The 25,944-nt window shown below is 38.1% G+C and overlaps 1 protein-coding gene across 1 annotated transcript; it reads left to right on the plus strand.

Moving 5' to 3' along the window:
• Window positions 1-523: 523 nt before the first annotated feature.
• Window positions 524-1,479, plus strand: LOC111540707 (olfactory receptor 51F1-like). Its single transcript, XM_023209148.1, is given in 2 exon segments — window positions 524-614; window positions 617-1,479. Coding segments are annotated over 2 exon segments (954 nt in total).
• Window positions 1,480-25,944: the final 24,465 nt, after the last annotated feature.

Here is a 25,944-nt window from a genome sequence, read left to right on the forward strand (position 1 = left end):
CTGGAGATCTAGGTCTGCAGATTCACACCCACATGGTCACTGCAGAATTGAGGATACTTATAAATATCTTTCTCTTATTCTTTTCACTCAAACATATTCAAAATTAACGTACTTATCCTTTAACCAAGTCTTTATTCATAGGCTCTTATGATATTTTGGAGCTCAAAGTTTTATAAATATAAAAAAATTATCCTAAAGTGGTATAAAATAAGGACATATTTTCCTTGAATTTTAGGTTTATATATATATATATTTGCTTAATATATTTGCTTATATATATATTTGCTTAAATATATATATATATTTGCTTAACATGTATATATATTTGCAAAAATATATATATTTGCTTAATATCCCTGGCTATGAAGGGTAGATGAACATTATAATTTAATTTAGAGATTTCTCGATGCAGAGCTTATCTATGACCTGGGACAACTCTCCTAACCAAAAGAATATTTATCTGAATATTTTGCCTAACACTGTAATGTATCACTTCTATAGGGTGGGAGCATTTTGAGGACAAATGCTGCAAAACTGGGATACCATGGAAATCCTAAGCAACTTGACATCTAAACTTCCAACCTTCTTGTTAACCAGCAGTCCTGACCTAGAGTCTCCCATGCCTGGATCTCCATTCCTTTTTCTTGTTTTTACACCATTGCCTTCTCTGGACACAGCATAATCCTGTTTGTCATCATTACCCAGCAGAGTCTCCATGAGCTCATGTATTATTTCCTCTCCATGCTGTCAGCCACTGATCTGGGCTTGCCTGTTTCTACATTGTCAACAACATTAGGTATCCTCTGGTTTGATGCACGTGAAATCAGTCTATACAGCTGCATTGTCCAGATGTTTCTTCTTCATGGATTCACTATCATGCAATCTGGGGTGCCGGTGGCTATGGCCTTTGACCGTTATGTGGCCATCTGTGATCCTCTGAGGTACACTACCATTCTCACTAATTCCAGAATCATTCAGATGGATTTCCTGATGATTACATGTGCTGTAGTACTAATAGTACCACTACTTTTGCTCCTTAAGCCTCTCTGTTTCTATAGAATGAATGCCCTTTCCCATGCCTACTGTTACCATCCAGATGTGATTCAATTAACCTATTCAGACATTCAGACATTAATCTGTGGATTAATAGATCTCATCCTGACAACAGGAATAGATACGCCATGCATTGCCCTGTCATATATCTTAATTATTCACTCTGTCCTCAGAATTGCCTCCCCTGAAGAATGGCACAAGGTCTTCAGCACCTGTGTCTCCCACGTGGGAGCAGTTGCTATCTTCTACCTCCCCATGCTGGGCCTGTCCTTGGTGTATCGCTATGGTCGGTCAGCCCCCAGAGTGGTCCGTTCAGTGATGGCCAATGTATACCTGCTTTTACCCCCTGTGTTCAGCCCCATCATCTACAGTGTAAAACCAAAACAGATACACAAGGCTCTGCTCAGTCTGCTGCTTACAAAATGAACAGACATACTTTTATTTGATACAAAAAAACCTGGCGTAAGTGACTTGCACTATAGAAAAGCAAACTTGGTAGCTTAGTGCCTATTGGATGTGTTTTTTTCACAGTTTTCATTCACTCAACAGTAAATATGTTTTGTATTTAGTCATAAAATATGAGAATGATATATCACCCTGAGACATTTGTAGCTTAATTAGGAAAATAACAATAGTGACATAATAAAAATAATACTCCCAGCAACCAACACGTATTGACTCTTTGTTTCAGGCTAGATGTTCTACTAAATGCTTTAAGATATATTTCATTTAATCCTCATAACAGTCAAATGAAATACACAATATTATTTATTAAATGTTACAGGTGAAGGAACAAGTCTAGTGGCATTTGGGCCAGCAAAAGACATGTGAATAAGATGGTGCAGGGTTGAGATTTGAACCCAGGCATCCTGTATCTCAGATGCCTTGTGCTTCACCACTGAATTACGTATTCTGCCAAAAACATCTAACAGAAAGGTTGTAAGATCAAAAATAAGATGTGGATCTCCATAAATCTATGCCATGTCTTAAAAGGTTTTGATAGCTTTCTTAAAATACACATTAGCTGTTTTCTTCATGGATAATTCATTATACAAAAGGTAGAAATAGATGTCCCATAGCATGTAAGTCATTATCCAGTGTTGAACTTTCCAGTCCAAAGAAAAACTTCAGGGATGAGGCACACTTGCTGATTTATCACAGGAAACAGGAACTTTCAAGAGTTAGAAAAGATCATGATGTAGACTGCAAGAAAATTTGAGGCAGAGGTTCTGAACACTTTTTTTGCACAATGATCCCTCAGGAATCTAATAAAATGCATGAATCCTTCTCCACAGATAAATACACAAACATTATTTTCAATAAAACTTCAGAGTTTTGACAAATGACATGAAGGACCTATAAGACTCCCTTAATCAATCAAAGAACCAAGGTAAAAAATCTTCATGGTTCTTAGCCTATACAGTTATACAGAGCAACACCCAAAATGTTTGGTTCCTGAAACAGAACCTATGGTAACTACTGATTTAAGAAAAAAGCAGAAGCCTCAAAACTTCTATTGCATAAAATGGTAGAGAAAGTTCCAAGTGAAATGGAAATGGAAAACTAAAGGCAGTCACACCAATTTATTGCCACTGGAAAAGTAGTGATAGATGGGAGAAACATTCCATGTACCCCACAAACACTGGGGCAGCAGTGTGCTGGAGGCAGCACACATCAGCTTGAAAGAGCCCGTTGTGTGCATCTCTTCCCAACTATGCATTCTGTAATACCATATTGGTAACTTAAAATCATTCATAATGAGAATATTTACTCCATGAGAATTGATAAGCATTAAATATGAGGACATTTCTTTGGTTTTAAAGACTCAGTTGGCCGGGTGCGGTGGCTCACACCTGTAATCCCCAGCACTTTGGGAGGCCAAGGAGGGTGGATCACTCGAGGTCAGGAGTTTCAGAACAGCCTGGTCAACATGGTGGAACCCTGTCTCTACTAAAAATACAAAAAAATTAGCCAGGCATGGTGGCGCAGGCCTTTAATCCCAGCTACTCCTGAGGCTGAGGCAGGAAAATCACTTGAACCCAGGAGGCGGAGGTTGCAGTGAGCCAAGATGGCGCCACTGAACTTCAGCCTGGGTGACAGAGTGAGACTCCATCTAAAAAAAAAAAAAAGATTCAATTTATCAGCATGCCAGTGAGTACAGGTATATTTTATATTTGGCATTGCAGGAAACAAAATAAGTTAAAAGTGCAGTAAAATATATTCCCTTGAACACTAAAGGCATCACTTCATGTCAAGTTTCTGGCATTTCTCCTTCAGCATCATCATTAGTATCACCACTAGTTCTCCACATCTTAAAAGGAGAGAACCTTTCTGCTCATTTATGTCTTCTCGCCTCTAAGTCCTCTAAGCTCTCAGCTACACTCACTTTCAGTTATTCTGCTCTATTCGGCAGGCCTGACAAACTTTGTTGTTTCCAAGACATTTTTGCATGTTTCATCCCAGTAATGCATGATAAAAATTATGCTCCCTATCTTGTGCACATTATTTTTCAAGCTCATTTATTTATTTTTTTAAATTGACAGATAAAATTGTATGCAGATTTAATCGAATGCAGATTTAATTTAATTTAATTAATAAGGTTGTATGTGATCATACAGCATGGTGTTTTGAAGTATCTATACATTGTGGAATGATTAAATCTAGCTAATTAACATATGTGTTTACCTAACATAGTTATTAGTTTTGTGGTGAGAACAAAACATCCACTCTCTTAGCATTTTCAAGAATACAATATATTGTCATTAACTATAGTCATCACGCTGTATAACAGATCTCTAAAATGTATTCCTTTTATTTAACTGCATTTTTATATCCTTTGACCAACATCTCCTCACAGCTGCCCCAGCCTCTAGTGTCCACCATGCTATGCTGTGCTTCTATGAGATCAACTTTTTCAGATTCCACATATGTATAGCATCATGCAGTATTTGCCTTTCTGTGCCTGGGTTGTTTCTCTTAACTTAATATTCTCCAGGTTTACTCATGTTGTCACAAATGACAGGATTTTGTTTTTATGGTTGAAGAATATTCCATTATGTATATGTACCATTTTCTTGATTTATTTATCCATTAATGGACATGTAGATTGATTCCACATCTTGGCTATTGTGGATAGTGCTACCATAAACATGGGAGTACAGATATTACTTGAATGTCTTGCTATTTCTCTCAATTACCATAGTCAAATTCAGAAACAATTTGCATCCTCCCTAATATTTAACTTATATTTCAAAGTAGCTACAAAAAACAACTGTGTGGAAACTTTTTTCTAATGCACCAGACTTATCTCATTGTTTTACATCTCTTACAATTTTTGTTCTCACTTCATTTCTTCACTCCCAGGACATTATGATACAAAATAACGATTATGCGCTTTGGAAAAAAACAGATCAGGATTCAGAAACTTGTCTGGACATTTTCTATTGGTGTGAAGCTGAACTAATAACTTAATAATTCATCTGGAAACTGGAGATATGAAAATAATATAAGGAAGACACATAGTATAGAACCTCAATTTTAGTTTTCATTCCTTCTTTCCTAGACAGATAGATGTATCCCCTCATTTATAATTTACTTCAAGTATCCTTAAGCTGTATGTGGTGAAGAACCAGACTTGTAATATTTGTATTTCCAGTTTGTTGTGAAATAGATACTAGCACATAACTTGTGCTGTATGTGTCTTATCTCATATGAATGACAACTTCCATCCTTATTTATCTTTTCATCCAGACAATCCCATTTATTACATGATTACATGTCCTGAAAATGTCAAATTGCTGTAATATTTTTGAAAGTCTTGCTTTAGATTCCTGTTTGTATCTCTGGGTTAACTGGTAACCAATAGTCACAGAAGCACACTGGTCTATAGACCGCACTTGAGAGAGTGCTAACCTAGTCCATATTTCCATTCAGCCTTCTAAAACTGCATCCAGATGACACAGTTATCAGATCACTCTGCTCACAATAATGTTTAATACTCTACAGACACCACTTCTAAAATTCATGTAATGTCATAAAGACCCAACATAAACTCACCCGTACAAATGAAAAATATATTAAATCACATGCAATATGTTGATAGTTCAGTACTACCTTTTTAAGCAATAAAAATGGGGAATTCTGGTTTTCAGAAAGTTTAGTTTACGCTTCTTTGACAAAATCACCATCTAATTGTAACTGATTTTCCTCAAAATATGGATTTAACTCAGATCCTGAGGCAATAATTCTTTAATGTGCCCCTCAGATTTTAATTTATGTTATTCTTTCTACTAGCCTGTTTACTATTTTTCTTGTCTCCACCACCACACCCAGCTAATTTTTTTTTTTTTTCTCTTTTTTGTATTCTTAGTAGAGACGGGGTTTCACCATGTTGGCCAGGCTGGTTTCAAACTCCTGATCTCAGGTGATCTGCCCGCCTTGGTCTCCCAAAGTTCTGGGGTTACAGGCATGAGCCTCAATGCCTGGCCCTGTATGAAATTTTCTAGAAAATTAAGTCTAAGTATCATTCTCAAGTACGGGATATGCTGCCTTCAAAATCCAAGCATGTTTACCAAGTGCTTGCTTATTTGTAAATGGCAAATGTACTAGGAAAACTTATTTGCCTTTCACTTTTCAGGTAGCATAACAGTATTGCCCAGATTAATAAACAGCTAAAAACTTCATTGCTGTGGCAGGTTCCTAAATGTTTGTAAGGTACATCTTTCTGTCACTAACAATACAGGGAATATGAAATACTATCCATCAAAAGTGAATGCGTACTGTTTTTACTGTCTCTACTGAGAGGAATATATTCATCAGAAAAAATAGTGCCATTATTTGTTCCAGAGGGTGTATGATCTGTTCTAATAAAGACATAATATACGTTATAACAATGGTAGAATAAAAATAGAGTATCAACTTGAATAAATTAGTTCATCATCAACCTCCTTGATCCATCTGTTTATTGTAGAGTGATTTGTGTAACAGTGACTTGAATGAAGTGATATGGTAGGAACCTGTGGTAGGCAAATAATGTCCCACCAAAGATGTCCACACCCTAATTCCTATAATCTGTGAATATGTTATATTGCACAGGAAAGGGACTTCCAGATATAATTGAGGTTACGGGTTTAAAATAGGGAGATAATCTTGGATTTTCTTCATAGCCTAATCTAATCACATAAGCCATTCATTAAAAGCAGAAAACTTTCTATGGCAGGAGGAGAAAGAAAGCAACAGAAGAGAAGGTCAAAAACATTCACACCACGAGAAGTACTCTATGCCAGCTGCTGGTTTGAAGATGAAGGTGTAATCATGATAGAAAATGAGGGTAGCTTTAAGGGAATAAGAGAGGCTCCCAGGTGACAGTAGAGAAATAGGAATTTCAGCCCTACAGTCTCAAAGAACTAAATTCTCCTAATGACACAACAAAGCTTAGAAATAGATTTTACCCCACAGTCTTCATATAAGAGCCAGGCTGCCCACCAACTTGATTTCAGCCTTAAGAGACCAGGAACTGATAAATCAGTTGTGCCCACCCAGACTTCTGGCCTACATAACTGTGATATTGTAATCTGGCTGCCAAGTTTGTGTAGGTTGGAACTTCTGACCTATGAAACTGTGAGATCTGTGTTATTTTTAAACCAAAAAGTTTGTGGTTATCTGTTATGATAGCAAATTTAAAACTGTACAGAACAAAAATGCATGCCAAATGGCTATAAGTTATTTAAAGTGGATTAATCTTTGAAATTCAATTGAGGATGCTGCATTGTTGTTAATTTACTATCTTGTCTGAAGAACCATGCTAGTTGTGGGTGTTTCCTCTTAGTCTTTCTCATAATATTGTGAGAATCTATGTGAGAGTTCCATCAGATGCTAAATACATTCATTCTGATCCTTAGGGATCAAGGAAATAGCCACGGTATAGGATAATGGACTAATTTTACCTACTATGAGAGTGATACTTGGACTAGGATCTCTTTTACCAACTGGCTTCCATATACCTCACTCTAACAGGAATGGCATATTAGTATTTCAGGTCTCTTGAATTAGGGTTAACTTAGAACATATATCAAATGAACTTTAAATGTTCTGCGTAAATATTACTATTATTTTTAATTTATAAATTTTAGAAAAGGTTTAGAGAGGTGAAGGTTCTAATTTATGTTTTCATATTCTAAATTTTATTTTCTTCTTTACATTTTCTACTATCCAACCCACTGGTTGCCTAACTCTACTCAGCGTTCAAGTTTTCATATTAAAAACATTATTTCCCAAGAATAAAGCACTTTTTGTCTTAGGTGTCTACTATAGCATCGTGAACTTATGGTACTTATCACACTGTATTTTAATTCCTTGTTTACTGTAAGAATTCAACTACCCTATGTAATAAACTATCAAAACTTCAGTGATTTCAAACAACAAGAATTACTTTAGTTTACTATTCCATGGATTGATATGGCAGTAAATTTAGACTGAGCCAGTATGGCAGATTTCTGCTAGGTTCACTCATGCATCAGTGACTGCCTGATGAATTGGCTATCAGATGAACAATCCAGAATGGGTATTACTCACATAAGAATAGAGGGCAGGCTATCACCTTTGACAATGGGAGAAACTGGGCTACTTATTTTACATTATTTAGCAGGTAAGAATTGCATTGCTCTGCTGTTCAGAAAACTAGAAATTACAGTGACACAGTTATAACTAAACAAAATTTTGAGTGACACGTATATGACTATAACATGACATTTTTTAGTACAAGTGCATACCTGTCATATCAAAAAAGGGGGAGAAAGTGGATCTTGCCTCATTTTCAGGCATGTGAAATGTGAATTTTTAAAAATTGAAAAAGTGTTTACCATATAATGATGCTATAGCTGTGTAAAGGAATGTAGTATATATTGACATTATCAGAATGAGCATTCATCACAATATTCTGAGCCGACAGGAAAGAAACAGTCAGAAAATTTAGTAAATTTACATTGTAATACCTCATCAACGCAGAATTTCTGAAAAAAAAATGAAGGTAAAAAAGAATGAGAGAGAAAAACTGGAGAAATGGGGGGAAATAGAGATTTGACAGGTTAGAGACAAGGAGAAAAGAAGAAAGAAAGGGAGGAGGGAGGAAAGAAGAGGAAGGGAGGGAGGGAGGGAAGAAGGGAGGGAGGAGACATGAAGGAGGGAGAGAAGAATGGAAAGAGGGAGGGAAATTAAAGGTGTAGCTTAAATAAGTAGTTTCCAAATAACTCATTTCTTACACCAAGCAAGGAAACCCACGTTCTCATGGTGACTGAACTAAATCATTTTTTATAGCTGCAGCAGAAAAATATAGACAGAAAAAATGAACTTATTTAAGACTATTACTATCTAATCATTGGACTCATAGAACTCTTCAGCCACTGGAATACTAAGTCCAGGCACATCTGTGATGTTATAGCTGGGTCCTGGTACGTTATGGTACTATGAAACATTGAGCAGAAACATCTGGGTGGGTGGCCCATGAAGAAGTTGATTCTGCAGAAATCTCTGTGATCTCTGAGCTTGCAGAGATCAACCTCAAACTTCTCAGGTAAGAGCAATCACTTTCACCTCCTCCCGTAACTCAACAGCTGCCATCCTCAGAAGCTGCCTCAAGCTTTTGTCCTGGCCACTGGGATGAACACTAGCATTAAATTTCAGCGTAAGTCTACTAGGAAAATGCTGGGCCTAGTAAAACAGGGAAGAGGTTATAACCTGAAGAATGGCAAAGAAAAGGAGGAATTTTATGGCAAGGATTCATAAAATACCATCAGGACTGAATAGTGAGAATGCTTGACCAAGGAGGCCAGAATGAAGTGGGAGGAGAGCAAGATGGACAAATAGAAACTTCTACTGATTGCCCTTCCTTCAAGAACACCAAATTTAACAACTGTCTACACAAATAAGCAACTTCATAAAGACAAAATATCAGGTAAAGAACCAGAGTACCTGGTTTTAGTTTCGTATTGCTGACAGAGGCACTGAAGCCAATAAAGACAGTCTTGAATCACAGAGTGCACCCTTCCCCTATCCCCTGGCAGTGGTTGTGTGACACAGAGAGATAATTTGTGTGTTTGGGGGAGAGAGAGAGCACCGTGTCTGTGGGACTGTGCACTGAACTCAGCACTGCCCTGTCACAGTGGAAAGAAACACTGGGCAGGACTCAGTTGATGTCCAAGGAGGGGGCATTTAATCAACCCCCACCCAGAGGAGAATTGTTCATCCCATGCTCAGAACTTGAATTTTGGCAAGCCTTGCCACCACAGGTTGAAGCTCTCTGGAGTCCTAAATAAACTTGAAGGGCAGTCTGTGCCTACCACAAGGACTGCAACTCCAAGGCAAGTCCTCATGGCGTTTTGGGCTTGAGGTGGGGTAAACAGTGGATTAGCTAGAGACTTCAACACCCCACTTTCAACATTGGGCAGATCCCTCAGACAGAAAATCAACAAAGAAACATCAGACTAATAAAATACCTAGGAATTAACTTAGCCAAAGAAGTGAAAGAACTCTACAATGAAAAGTATAGAACATTGATGAAAGAAGTTGAAGGGGACAAAAAATAGAAAGATATTCCAAGTTCATGGATTCGAAGAATAAATATTGTTAAAATGTTCACTACCTAAAGCAATCTACAGATTTAATGTGACCCCTATCAAAATAATGACATTTTTTCACAGAATTAGAAAAAAAAAATCTGAAATTTATATGGAATCACAAAAGACCACAAATAACCAAAGATATCCTAAGCAAAAATAACAAACCCAGACAAATCACATTACCTGACTACAGAGCTATTGTAACCAAAATACATGGTACAGGCATAAAAACATACACTTAGGCCAATGAAACAGAATAGAGAATCCAGGAACAAACCCACACACCTACAGCAAACTTATTTTTAACAAAGATGCCATGAACATACACTGGGGAAAAGACAGCCTCTTCAATAAATGATGCAGGGAAAACCTGGAAATCCATATAGAGAATGAAACTAGACCCCTGTCTCTCACCATATGCAAAAATCAAATCAAAATGGAGTAAAAAGATAAATCTAAGATCTCATACTATGAAACTTCTAAAAGAAAACATAAGGAAAATTTTTTAGGACATCGGACTCAGCAAAAGATTTCCTGAGCAATACCCTACCAGCCTAGGGAACCCAAGCAAAATCGGACAAATGTGATCACAACAATTTCAAAAGCAAACAATTTCACATAGCAAACAATTCACATAGTAAAGAGAAAACACACAGTATGAAAGAAAACATGGCATACTATCCACCTGACAAGGGGTTAATAACTAGAATATATACAGAGTATAAACAACTCAATAGGAAAAAAAAATCTAATTTAAAAATGGGCGAAAGATCTGAATAGAGCTTCTCTAAAGAGGACATGCAAATGGCAAACAGGTATATGAAATGGTGCTCAGCATCACTGATCATCGGAGAAATGCAAATCAAAACTACAATGAGATACCCTGTCACTCCAGTTAAAATGGCTTTTATTCAAGAAACAGGCAATAACAAATGCTGGCAAGGATGTGGTGAAAAGGGAAACCTCATAAACTGTTGGTGGCAATGTACATTACTACAATCACTATGGAGAACAATTTGGAGGTTCCTCAAAAAACTAAATATAGAGCTACCATGTGATCCAACAATCCCACTGTTAAGTATATACCCAAAAGAAAGGAAGCCAGTATATCAAAGATGTATCTTCAGTCCCAAGTTTATTGCAGCACTATTCCCAACAGCCAAGCTTTGAAAGCAACCTAAATGCCCACCAGCAGACAAATGGATAAAGAAAATGTGGTACATATACACAATTCAGCCACAAAATATAATGGGATCCTGTCATTTGCAACAATGTGGATAGAAACAGTGCTGTTATGTTAAGAAAAATAAGCCAGACACAGGGGGAAAAAAAAGTCACATGATTCACTTAATTTGGGGAGCTACAAATTGAAACATTAAACTCATAGAGCTAAAGAGTAGGGTGATGGTTAACAGAGGCTGGAAACAGTAGTGGGTGTTGTATGGGAAAATGGGGATGGTTAATAGGTACAAAAGTAGAAAGAATGAATAAGATCTAGTATTTTATAGCACAACAGGGCGATGATAGTAAATGATAATTATACTGTTTACAATAACTAAAAGAGTACAAATTGATTGTAACACAAAATACAAATGCTTGAGGTGATGAATACCCATTTACCCTGATGTTATTATTATGCATTATATACCTATGTCAAAATATCTCACATACTCCATAAATATAGACACCTACTATGTATCCATAAAAATAACAATAAAAATGTTTTTAAAGGAGGACAGAATAGAAAACTAAACTGGCGAGAATGCATCAATATAAGGGCACTTATTTGGAATACAGATTTTAATACTCTGACAAGGACACCAAGAATGTGGTTAATTCAATATTGAGTGACAATTAGCTGGAAAAAGTATTGGACAACATTCAGCACATTGGAAATGACTGTGCTGCCCTAGTAGACAGGAAAGAAAATTATATAGGGGTTGATGAAAAATGTGCATGCTGGCATAGATTGTGTAAAGCTGGAAGATCTATCATACATTTTCCATAAAAGGGCACAAAGGACATATGATTCAGAAGCCACTGGAGATGAGTTGTGAAAATGATACCAACATCACTAAGAAGCTGAGTGGTAGCTCTTTTCTGCTGATCAGGAAGGCCAGTAGTAGCTGCAGTTACAAAACCAGGATACCCATGCATATGAGGAGGTCTTGACATAATAGAGGTCAGGTAGCAGTGGTTAACCACCAAAAGCCAGGGTTGCAATCATCATAAGAACCAATAAGGTCTAAAGGGTAGGCAAAAGGGCTTAACAAGCAAGTAGGTGTAGAGATGATTCATAAAGTGTGACCACCCTGGGCCAAAATAGACAAGTAGCGAAGGGGCTAGGTAACGTTTACCACAAAAAGAAGGCAAGAACAGAGGAGCAGGAGGCTGGGAGAGCAGTCAGTCTTTGATGTAGGCTTGACCCTGAGTTAAAGAGGGAAGGAAGGAAGAAAGTTTGGGTAGAAATAAGTATCTTAGACTGTAGTACAGTTCTGAATGGAGTTAGTCAAGGTCATTGGGTATCCTCAAATCAAAACACCTGTCAGCACAGTCCTGTGCCTTCCAGAAATGAGCCTTACTCAGTTTCCCTGCCACACTCAGTCACTAACTAGAAGGAGCTCTTGGGAAATTTGGCTTAAGTGAAATGTGATAATGGACTAGGACTTCTGGTGTCCATAATCTAAGATATGAAGAAATCGTTCATGTCATTGGTTAAATATATTCCTAGATACTGTATATTCTTTTTAATTCTTGTAAATTGCATTGCCTTCTTGATTTGGTTCTCAGCTTAATCATTATTGTATGGAAATGCCACTGATTTTTTACATTGATGTTCTGTCCTGAAAGTTTACTAAATCCATTTACCAAATTTAAGAGTTTTTTGGTGGAGTCTGTAGAGTGTGCTAGATATAAAAGCATTTGTCAGTAAACAGGGATAATTTGACTCTCTTTTCCAATTTGGATGCCTTTTACTTCTATCTCTTATCTGATTCATCTGGCTAGGACTTCCAATACTATGTGAATAGGAAAGGTGAATGTAGACCTATTTGTCTTGTTCCAGTTCTTAGAGGGAATGCATGCAACTTTTCCCTTTTTCCATGATGTTGGCTGTGGGTTTGTCATATATTTTTCAAGTAATTAGAAAAAATAATGCTAAAATTCACGTGGAGGCAAAAATGAGCCAGAAAAAAAAAAAAAAAAAAAAAAAAAACAAAGAAATCCCAAGCAAATAAATCAAAGCTGGAGACACCATATTTCCTGACTTCAAATTATAACACAAGGCTATGGTAACCAAAACACCATGTTACTGGTATAAAAACAGATGTATGGGCCAATGGAACAGAATAGAGAACCTAGAAATAAAGCCACATGTCTACAGGCAACTGATCTTTGACAAAGGTTACAAAAATATACACTGGGAAAAGGACACCTTTTTCAGTAAATGGTGCTGAGAAAATTGGATTGCCAAATTCAGAAAAATAAAATTGGACCTCTTTCATTTATCAAATACAGAAGTCACCTCAAGATGATCAAAAAATTAAGTGTAAAACCTGAAACTGTAAAAAAACTTAAGATGAACAAACAAAAACCTAGGAAAAACTATTCTGGGCATTGGTTTAGGAAAAGAGTTTATGACTAAGACCTCAAAAGCATAAGCAATAAAAACATAAATAGACAAATGGGACTTAATGAAATTTAAAAACTTCTGCAAAGCAAAGTGAACAGGAAACTTACAGAATGGGAGAAAGTATTTGTATACTATGCAACTGACAGGGAAATGATATCCAGAATTCACAAGGAACTAAAACAACTCAGTGGAAATGACAACAAATAACTGCCTCAAAACATGGGCAATTGGAAGAACAGACATTTTTCAAAAGAAGACATGCAAATGGCCAGCAAGCTTATAAAAATACTGCTCAACATCACTAATTGTATTAGTCTGTTTTCACACTGCTACAAAGAACCACTTGAGACTGGGTAATTTATAAAGAAAAGAGATTTAGTGAACTAACAGTTCCACAAGCTTAACAGGAAATATGACTGGGAGGACTCAGGAAACTTACATTCATGGTAGAAGGCAAAGAGGAAATAAGCTCATCTTACCATGGTGGAGCAGGAGAGAAATAGAGCAAAGGGGGAAATGCCACACACTTTCAAACAACCAGATATCATGAGAACTCACTTATTATCATGAAAGCACAAGGGGAAATCTGCCCCCATGATTCAATCACCTCCCACCAGGCCCCTCCTCTGACTCTTTGGGGATTACTATTTGAAATGAGATTTGGGTAGGGGGCACAGAGCCAAACCATATCACTAATCATCAGAGAAGTACAAATTACAACCATAATGAGATATAATCTTGAACCAGTCAGAATTGCTATTATTAAAAAGTCAAAAAATAACACATGTTGGGGAGAATTCAGAGAAAAGGGAATGCTTATACAGTCTTGGTAGGAATATAAATTAGTACAATCTCTATGGAAAACGGCATGAAGGTTTCTTAAAAAACTAAGCATAGAACTGTTACTTGATCTAGTAATCCCACTATTGGGCATCTACTCAAAGGAAAAGAAATTAGTATAAAAAAAAAGATACCATCACTCATATGATTATCACAACACTCTTCACAATTACAAAGATATGAATCAACCTAGGTGTCCATCAAAGAATGACTAGATTAAGAAAATGTGGCATATGTGCAAATGGAATACTACTTGGTCATAAAAAGGAACAAAACTATGTGTTTTGAAGCAAAATGGATGAAACTGGAGGTCGAGATCTTAAGAGAAGCTACTCAGAAATAAAGTCAAGTACTGCATGTTCTCACTTATAAACAAGAGCTAAACAATGATTACTCATGGAAATGGACTATGGAATGATAGACTCTGGAGACTTGGAAGGGTAGAGGAGTGAAATGAGCACGGATAATAATAAATTACTTAATAGGTATAATGTACATTATTCACATAATAGTTACATTCAACACCCAGACTTCACCACTATACATTATATGCATGTAACAAAACCATACTTGTACCCTTTAAATTTATACAGAATAAAGTCCTGGCTCTCTCTCTCTCTCTCTCTCCCCCTCCCTCTCCCCTCACCCTCTTTCCATGAACTCTCTGCACTCGCTTGACTACCCTTCACTTTCAGCCATGAGTGGAAGCAGCATGAGGCCCTCACCAAAAGCTGAGCTGATCCTGACACCATGCTTTCTGTACAGCCTGCAGAACCATGAGCCAAATAAACCTCTTTTTCTTTACAAATTACCCAGCTTCAGGTATTCTTTTACAGGAACACAAAACAGGCTAAAACATAGATCATCAGCTGGGCTGCAGTTACACATGATAAATCATTGAGCAGTAAAATCAATGTGCAGAAGTCACAAGCATTCTGATACACAAACAACATGCAAGCAGAGCACCAAATAATAAATGAACTCCCATTCACAATTGCTACAAATAGAATAAAATATCTAGGAATACAGTTAACAAGGGAAGTGAATGACCTCTTCAAGCACTACAAACCACTGCTCAAGGAAACCAGAGAGGACACAATCAAATGGAAAAATATTCCATGTTCATGGATAGGAAGAATCAATATCATGAAAATGGCCATACTATCCAAAGTAATTTATAGATTCAATACTATTCCCATTAAATTACCATCAACATTCTTCACAGAATTAGAAAAAACTATTTTAAAATTCATGTGGAACCAGAAAAGAGCCCATATAGCCAAGACAATCCTAAGCAAAAAGAACAAAGCTGGAGGTGTCACACTACTAGACTTCAAACTGTACTATAAGACTACAATAACCAAAACAGCATGGTGCAGTTACAAAAACAGGCACATAGACCAATGGAACAGAATAGAGAACACAGAAATAAGATCATACACCTGTAACCATGTGATCTTCAACAATCCTGATGAAAACAAGCAATGGGAAAGGGATTCCCTATTTAATAAATGGTGCTGGGAGAACTAGATATCCATTTGCAGAAAATTGAAAATGAACCCCTTCCTCACATCTTACACAAAAATTAACCCAAGATGGATTAAAGACTTAAATGTAAAACCCAAAGCTATAAAAACCCTGGAAGAAAACCTAGGCAATACTATTCAGGACATAAGCACAGGCAAACATTTCATGATGAAATTGCCTAAAGCAATTGCAACAAAGGAAAAATTGACAAATGGGATCTAATTAAACTTAAGAGCTTCTGCACAGCAGAAAAAACTATCATCAGAGTGAACAGGCAACCTACAGAGTGGGAGAAAAAAATTTGCAATCTATTCACCTGGCAAAGGTCTAATATCCAGAATCTACAAGGAACTCAAACAAATTTACAAGAAAAAAACAAACAAACCCATTAAAAAGTGGACAAAGAGCATAAAGAGACACTTCTCAAAAGAAGACATTCATGCAGCCAACAAACATATGAAAAACAGCTCAACATCACTGACCATTAAAGAAATGCAAATCGATAAGAATCACCTGGAGGGGACAGAGCAAGATGGCCAAATAGGAACAGCTCCAGTCTCCAGCTCCCAGCGCGAGTGACACAGAAGACAGGCGATTTCTGCATTTTCAACTGAGGTACTGGGTTCATCTCACTAGGGAGTGCCAGACAATCAGTGCTGGTCAGCTGCTGCAGCCCGACCAGCGAGAGCTGAAACAGGGTGAGGCATCACCTCACCTGGGAAGTGCAAGGGGGAAGGGAATCCCTTTTCCTAGCCAGGGGAACTGAGACACACAACACCTGGAAAATCGGGTAACTCCAACCCCAATACTGCACTTTACCAAGGGTCTTAGTAAACGGGCACACCAGGAGATTATATCCCACACCTGGCCGGGAGGGTCCCACAGCGTCTGTGATCTAATGGCAAGGCAGCAGCCAGGCTGGGGGAGGGGCACCCGCCATTGCTGAGGCTTAAGTAGGTAAACAAAGCCACTGGGAAACTCCAACTGGGTGGAGCTCACAGCAGCTCAAGGAGGCCTGCCTGTCTCTGTAGACTCCACCTCTGGGGACAGGGTACAGCTAAACAACAACAACAAAAAGCAGCAGAAACCCCTGCAGATGCAAACGACTCTGTCTGACAGCTTTGAAGAGAGCAGTGGATCTCCCAACACAGAGGTTGAGATCTGAGAACGGACAAACTGCCTGCTCAAGTGGGTCCCTGACCCCTGAGTAGTCTAACTGGGAGACATCCTCCACTAGGGGCAGACCGACACCCCACACCTCACAGGGTGGAGTACACCCCTGAGAGGAAGCTTCCAAAGTAAGAATCAGACAGGTACACTCGCTGTTCAGCAATATTCTATCTTCTGCAACCTCTGCTGCTGATACCCAGGCAAACAGGGTCAGGAGTGGATCTCAAGCAATCTCCAACAAACCTACAGCTGAGGGTCCTGTTAGAAGGAAAACTAACAAACAGGAAGGACACCCACACCAAAACCCAATCAGTACATCACCATCATCAAAGACCAGAGGCAGATAAAACCAAAAAGATGGGGAAAAAGCAGGGCAGAAAAGCTGGAAATTCAAAAAATAAGAGTGCATCTCCCCTGCAAAGGAGCGCAGCTCATCGCCAGCAACGGATCGAAGCTGGTCAGAGAATGACTTTGACGAGATGAGAGAAGAAGGCTTCAGTTCATCAAACTTCTCAGAGCTAAAGGAGAAATTACGTACCCAGCCCAAAGAAACTAAAAATCTTGAAAAAAGAGTGGAAGAATTGATAACTGGAATAATTAATGCAGAGAAGGCCATAAACGAACTGACAGAGATGAAAACCATGACACGAGAAATACGTGACAAATGCACAAGCTTCAGTAACTGACTCGATCAACTGGAAGAAAGAGTATCAGCTATTGAGAATCAAATGAATGAAATGAAGTGAGAAGAGAAATCTAAAGAAAAAAGAAGAAAAAGAAATGAACAAAGCTTGCAAAAAGTATGGGATTGTGTAAAAACACCAAATCTATGCCTGAAAGTGAGGGGGGAAATAGAACCAAGATAGAAAACACTCTTCAGGATATCATCCAGGAGAATGTCCCCAACCTAGTAGGGCAGGCCAACATTCAAATTCAGGAAATACAGAGAATGCCACAAAGATACTCCTCCAGAAGAGCAACTCCAAGACACATCATTGCCAGATTCACCAAAGTTGAAATGAAGGAAAAAATCTTAAGGGCAGCCAGAGAGAAAGGTCGGGTTACCCACAAAGGGAAGCCCATCAGAATAACAGCAGATCTCTCGGCAGAAACTCTACAAGCCCGAAGAGAGTGGGGGCCAATATTCAACATTCTTAAAGAAAAGAATTTTAAACCCAGAATTTCATATCCAGCCAAACTAAGTTTCATCAGTGAAGGAGAAATAAAATCCTTTACAGACAAGCAAATGCTTAGAGATTTTGTCACCACTAGGACTGCCTTACAAGAGACCCTGAAGGAAGCATTAAACATGGAAAGGAACAACCAGTACCAGCCATGGCAAAAACATGCCAAAATGTAAAGATCATCGAGGCTAGGAAGAAACTGCATCAACTAACGAGCAAAATAACCAGTTAATATCATAATGGCAGGATCAAGTTCACACATAACAATATTAACCTTAAATGTAAATGGACTAAAAGCTCCAATTAAAAGACACAGACTGGCAAACTGCATAAAGAGTCAAGACCCATCAGTCTGCTGTATTCAGGAGACCCATCTCACATGCAGATACATACATAAGCTCAAAATAAAGGGATGGAGAAAGATCTACCAAGCAAATGGAAAACAAAAAAAAGCAGGAGTTTCAATACTAGTCTCTGATAAAACAGACTTTAAACCATCAAAGATCAAAAGAGACAAAGAAGGCCATTATGTAATGGTAAAGGTATCAATTCAACAGGAAGAGCTAACTATCCTAAATATATATGCACCCAATACAGGAGCACCCAGATTCATAAACAAGTCTTTAGAGACTTACAAAGGGCCTTAGACTCCCATACAATAATAACGGGAGACTTCAACACCCCACTGTCAACATTAGACAGATCAACAAGGCAGAAAGTTAACAAGGATATCCAGGAATTGAACTCATCTCTGCAGCAAGCAGACCTAATAGACATCTACAGAACTCTCCACCCCAAATCAACAGAATATACATTCTTCTCAGCACCACATCGCACTTATTCCAAAATTGACCACATAATTGGAAGTAAAGCACTCCTCAGCAAATGTACAAGAACAGAAATTATAACAAACTGTCTCTCAGACCACAGTGCAATCAAACTAGAACTCAGGACTAAGAAACTCAATCAAAACCGCTCAACTACATAGAAACAGAATAACCTGTTCCTGAATGACTACTGGGTACATAACAAAATGAAGGCAGAAATAAAGATGTTCTTTTAAACCAATGAGAACAAAAGATACAACATACCAGAATCTCTGGCACACATTTAAAGCCGTGTGTAGAGGGAAATTTATAGCACTAAATGCCCACCAGAGAAAGCTGGAAAGATCTAAAATTGACACTGACACTCTAACATCACAATTAAAAGAATGAGAGAGGCAAGAGCAAACACATTCCAAAGCTAGCAGAAGGCAAGAAATAACTAAGATCAGAGCAGAACTGAAGGAGATAGAGACACAAAAAACCCTCCAAAAAATCAATGAATCCAGCAGTTGGTTTTTTGAAAAGATCAACAAAATTGATAGACTGCTAGCAAGACAAATAAAGAAGAAAAGACAGAAGAATCAAATACAGACAATAAAAAATGATACAGGGGATATCACCACCGACCCCACAGAAATACAAACTACCATCAGAGAATACTATAAACACCTCTAGGCAAATAAACTAGAAAATCTAGAAGAAATGGATAATTTCCTGGACACTTACACTCTCCCAAGACTAAACCAGGAAGAAGTTGAATCCCTGAAAAGACCAATAGCAGGCTCTGAAATTGAGGCAATAATTAATAGCCTACCAACCAAAAAAAGTCCAGGACCAGATGGATTCACAGCTGAATTCTACCAGAGGTACAAGGAGGAGCTGGTACCATTCCTTCTGAAACTATGCCAATCAATAGCAAAGAGGGAATCCTCCCTAACTCATTTTATGAGGCCAACATCATCCTGATACCAAAGCCTGGCAGAGACACAACAAAAAAAGAGAATTTTAGACCAATCTCCCTGATGAACATCGATGCAGAAATCCTCAATAAAATGCTGGCAAACCGGATCCAGCAGCACATCAAAAAGCTTATCCACCATGATCAAGTGGGCTTCATCCCTGGGATGCAAGGCTGGTTCAACATACGCAAATCAATAAACGTAATCCAGCATATAAACAGAACCAAAGACAAAAACCACATGATTATCTCAATAGATGCAGAAAAGGCCTTTGACAAAATTCAACAGCACTTCACGCTAAAAACCCTCAATAAATTCGGTATTGATGGAACGTATCTCAAAATAATAAGAGCTATTTATGACAAACCCACAGCCAATATCATACTGAATGGGCAAAAACTGGAAAAATTCCCTTTGAAAACTGGCACAAGACAGGGATGCCCTCTCTCACCACTCCTATTCAACATAGTGTTGGAAGTTCTGGCTAGGACAATCAGGCAAGAGAAATAAATAAAGGGTATTCAGTTAGGAAAAGAAGAAGCCAAATTGTCCCTGTTTGCAGATGACATGACTGTATATTTAGAAAATCCCACCGTCTCCACCCAAAATCTCCTTAAGCTGATAAGAAACTTCAGCAAAGTCTCAGGATACAAAATTCATGTGCAAAAATCACAAACATTCTTATACACCAGTAACAGACAAACAGAGAGCCAAATGAGGAATGAACTTCCCTTCACAATTGCTTCAAAGAGAATAAAATACCTAGGAATCCAACTTACAAGGGATGTAAAGGACCTCTTCAAGGAGAACTACAAACCACTGCTCAGTGAAATCAAAGAGGACACAAACAAATGGAAGAACATACCATGCTCATGGATAGGAAGAATCAATATCGTGAAAATGGCCATACTGCCCAAGGTCATTTATAGATTCAATGCCATCCCCATCAAGCTACCAATGAGTTTCTTCACCGAATTGGAAAAAACTGCTTTAAAGTTCATACGGAACCAAAACAGAGCCCGCATTGCCAAGACAATCCTAAGTCAAAAGGACAAAGCCGGAGGCATCACGCTACCTGACTTCAAACTATACTACAAGGCTACAGTAACCAAAACAGCATGGTACTGGTACCAAAACAGAGATATAGACCAATGGAACAGAACAGAGTCCTCAGAAATAATACCACACATCTACAGCCATCTGATCTTTGATAAACCTGAGAAAAACAAGAAATGGGGAAAGGATTCCCTATTTAATAAATGGTGCTGGGAAAATTGGCTAGCCATAAGTAGAAAGCTGAAACTGGATCCTTTCCTTACTCCTTATACGAAGATTAATTCAAGATGGATTAGAGACTTAAATGTTAGACCTAATACCATAAAAACCCTAGAAGAAAATCTAGGTAGTACCATTCAGGACATAGGCATGGGCAAGGACTTCATGTCTAAAACACCAAAAGCAACGGCAGCAAAAGCCAAAATTGACAAATGGGATCTAATTAAACTAAAGAGCTTCTGCACAGCAAAAGAAACTACCGCCAGAGTGAACAGGCAATCTACAGAATGGGAAAAAATTTTTGCAATCTACTCATCTGACAAAGGGCTAATATCCAGAACCTACAAAGAACTCAAAACAAATTTACAAGAAGAAAACAAACAGCCCCATGAAAAAGTGGGCAAAGGATATGAACAGACATTTCTCAAAAGAAGACATTCATACAGCCAAGAGACACAGGAAAAAATGCTCATCATCACTGGCCATCAGAGAAATGCAAATCAAAACCACAATGAGATACCATCTCACACCAGTTAGAATGGCAATCATTAAAAAGTCAGGAAACAACAGGTGCTGGAGAGGATGTGGAGAAATAGGAACACTTTTACACTGTTGGTGGGATTGTAAACTAGTTCAACCATTATGGAAAACAGTATGGCGATTCCTCAGGGATCTAAAACTAGAAGTACCATATGACCCAGCCATCCCATTACTGGGTATATACCCAACGGATTACAAATCATGCTGCCATAAAGACACATGCTCACGTATGTTTATTGTGGCACTATTCACAATAGCAAAGACTTTGCTATTCACAATAACAAAAACCAAATGTCCATCAGTGACAGACTGGATTAAGAAAATGTGGCACATATACACCATGGAATACTATGTGGACATAAAAAAGGATGAGTTTGCGTCTTTTGTAGGGACATGGATGCAGCTGGAAACCATCATTCTCAGCAAACTATCACAAGAACAGAAAACCAAACACCACGTGTTCTCACTCATAGGTGGGAACTGAACAATGAGATCACTTGGACTCGGGAAGGGGAATGTCACACACCAGGGCCTATCATGGGGAGCGGGGAGTGGGGAGGGATTGCATTGGGAGTTATACCTGATGTAAATGACGAGTTGATGGGTGCTGACAAGTTGATGGGTGCAGCACACCAACATGGCACAAGTATACATATGTAACAAACCTGCACGTTATGCACATGTACCCTAGAACTTAAAGTATAATAAAAAAAAAATAAAAAATAAAAATAAAAATAAAAAAAAGAGTTGAAAAACTAAAAAAAAAAAAAAGAAAGAAATTGTGGCACATATACACCATGGAATACTATGCAGCCATGAAAAAGGATGAGTTTGTGTCCTTTGTAGGGACATGGATGCAGCTGGAAACCATCATTCTCAGCAAACTATCACAAGAACAGAAAACCAAACACCGCACGTTCTCACTCATAGGTGGGAACTGAGTAATGAGATCACTTGGACTCGGAAAGGGGAACATCACACACCAGGGCCTATCATGGGGAGGGGGGAGAGGGTAGGGGGGAGGGATTGCATTGGGAGTTATACCTGATGTAAATGACGAGTTGATGGGTGCTGACGAGTTGATGGGTGCAGCACACCAACATGGCACAAGTATACATATGTAACAAACCTGCACGTTATGCACATGTACCCTAGAACTTAAAGTATAATAATAATAAAAAACAAATAAATAAATGAATAATAAAAAAAAGAAATGCGAATCAAAGCCACAATCAGATACCATCTCACACCAGTCAGAATGGCCATTATTAAAAAGTCAAGAAACAGATGGTGGTGAGGTCGTGGAGAAATAGGAATGCTTTTACATTGTTGGTGGGAATGTAAATTAGTTCAACCATTTTGGAAGATAGTGTGGTGATTACTCAAATATCTACAACCAGAAATACCATTTGACCCAGCAATCCCATTACTGCATATATACCCAAAGGAATATAAATTTTTCTGTTGCAAAGAAACATGTTCATGTATGTTCATTACAGCACTATTCCCAATAGCAAGAACATGGAGTCAACCCAAATGCTCACTAATGATAGACTGGATAAAGAAAATGTGGTACATACACACCATGGAGTACTATGCAGCCATAAAAGGGAATGAGATCATGTTCTTTTCTGGGACATGGATGAGGCTGGAAGACATTATCCTCAGCAAACTAATGCAGGAACAGAAAACCAAACACTACATGTTCTCACTTATAAGTGGAAGCTGAACAATGAGATCACATGGACACAGAAAGGAGAACAACACACATTGGGGTCTGTCAGGGAGTGAGGTGGGGGCAGAGGGAGAGTATTAGGAAAAATAGCTAATGTATGCTGAGCTTAATATCTAGGTGATAGGTGGATGGTCGCAGCAAACCACCATGACACATATTTACCTATGTAACAAACCGCACATCCTGCACATGTACTGCAGAACTAAAAATAAAATTAAAAATTAAAAAACAATTAGTTAAAAAAAAAAAAAAACCCCACGAACACTATATCTCTGAATTCCTGTAAGTCAGGAGTCTGAATACAGCTTTGCTGAGTTTTCTCCAAGGCTGTGTCTCATTTCAGGCCTTATTGTGCAAGGCTATCCTTCCAAGCACATGAGGTGTTGCCAGATTCTACTAGTTCATTGTGGCCTTTTGAGTTGAGGGACTCAGTTTCTTACTACATGTTGGCTAGAGGAGGCCATGCTCAGTTCTTGGCTGGTTGTTAGCTGGAGACCACTCTTAGTCTTTTGCCACATAGAAATCTTCCACAAACATGGAATCTTGATTCACCAAAGACAGATCTTATATGACATATATGTGATGATACCATGTTACCTTTGCCATATTCTACCGGTTAGAAGTTAGCCAGAGGTCCTGCCCACACTCAAGAGCAGAGGATAAACACAGACGGAGTCCAAGGAGGCAGGAGTACTGAGGGACTATTTTATTATTTTACAATCTGACCATCACAGATATTTGGGAGAAAACTAGATAGTTCTTTGAAGGCAACAGAGGTGAAACTTTTAATTATTTATTTCTGACTTATAAAATGATTTGATTATAGTTCATTTTTGTGGTGGAAGTATCAAGTCAGTCAAAACAGTTGATGGGAATGCCAGGTAGAGTTATAGCGCTTGAATTGAACCCATCACACTTTCAACCATTAAAATTACTCGAACAGGAATGCATAGGAATAATAGCAAAGTAGAAATCAAATAAAAATAGCTGAGTGTGGAACAAATTACTGGTATTATTGATACCTAAACAAAAACAAGACTGTCTCCACAAATCTGCAGCTTCTGTAAAAACGAGAACAAAAGGTTTGAATGTGAGACTTTTCCTACGAACCTAGAATTAGTAGACTGTAAAGTGTCTGCATCCATTAGTCAACTGCCCACACTGACAAAAATGAAAAAACTCTCCCAAGAATCAGGTCCTTGAATATATTAATGCAAGAAAACAGCAAGGAACAGAGCAAGAATACATGCACATGAGAACATCATTCATTCATGGTAACCCTAGCTACTAGCAAAACAGGGCCAAATTAATATAGCAGAAGTTGACACATTTCCTGGGGGAAAACTCAGTTAGTGTTTGAAGAAAGATGGATTTGAGAATGGACATTTATCATTCTCCCTATGGTTCAATGTGGGAGATAGGGGCCTATCTCCCACATTGAACCATAGGGAGACATAGGGGCCTAGGGATGTAGACATAGGGGCCTATGTAGACATAGGGCCTAGGGACTGGGGTGTAAAGTTTTCACTCTTTATCATGACCACTATGATCCCAGTGAACAGCGGTTTCTTTTCCTGTCTTGCCAGCACACTTATAATCCGGAGACAATGATGTACATCTCTCTCTATTCCCCAATGCTATGAACAGTGTACATTTTCTATTTATATGTATAATTTGGTTTATTTTCCTTTGCATTTAATGTCCCTGTGGACCACAGGTCACTTGGATTAGTAACTAAAACCCTCTGGAGTTGCACACTCATGCCCTCCAATTTTTATAGATACAGAGAGAGGGGGATTTCTTTTTTTCTCTGTCTTTGGCCCCAGAGAGACCTAAATCATATAAATAATCTCACAGCTCAATTCCACCTTACTTTAAAGTCCATGGCTCCAGAACTGTAGTCTATTCTTCCTCATCTAGCAAAGACAGAGAAGGTTCCTCTTTCCACATAAAGCTGGTAAGAAGGTAGAGAGATGTATTTATTGTGTTGACTTTTTACTTTGTTACCTATTCACAAACAGTCATATGGGTTTATAGAAAAGTCAGATACCATGAGGGTTTTCCCTGTCCTCATCGATCCATATAACATGTAGATATACAACCTCTAATAATTCATAGTTAAATATTTTCATAATGTTTCTCGATTGAATTGAAAATCAGACAACTGGAGATTTAAAAGAAACAATAAAAAACTAGCATAAAGGGAACAGTAACTTGTATCCTTGCTACAGAATATTTACTCTCATGAATTTGGAAACAACTAGTTTTTTAAAGGCTTGATTGAAAAGTACTAACATTATACTCATGAATACTGCTATTATTTAATTTAGTTCTCCCTAGAATTGACTTGAACAATATAAATATATTAATCGACAAAATTATTTTTAGAATTTTACTTGAAAGAGGCAATACAGCATTTCTGTTTACTGAGCCAATTGCCGTTCTCATTCGCTGTCTCCTGAAAATGTCTACTGTATCCTGAAGCCAGCATCCATCACTTTACACTTTTGAACAGCAGTAAATTACCCCCAAATACTTCACAGAGAAAAAGGTTTCACCATGTTGGCCAGGATGGTCTTGATCTCTTG

Source organism: Piliocolobus tephrosceles, chromosome 13 (genome assembly GCF_002776525.5).
Source record: "Piliocolobus tephrosceles isolate RC106 chromosome 13, ASM277652v3, whole genome shotgun sequence".
Taxonomy (NCBI): domain Eukaryota; kingdom Metazoa; phylum Chordata; class Mammalia; order Primates; family Cercopithecidae; genus Piliocolobus; species Piliocolobus tephrosceles.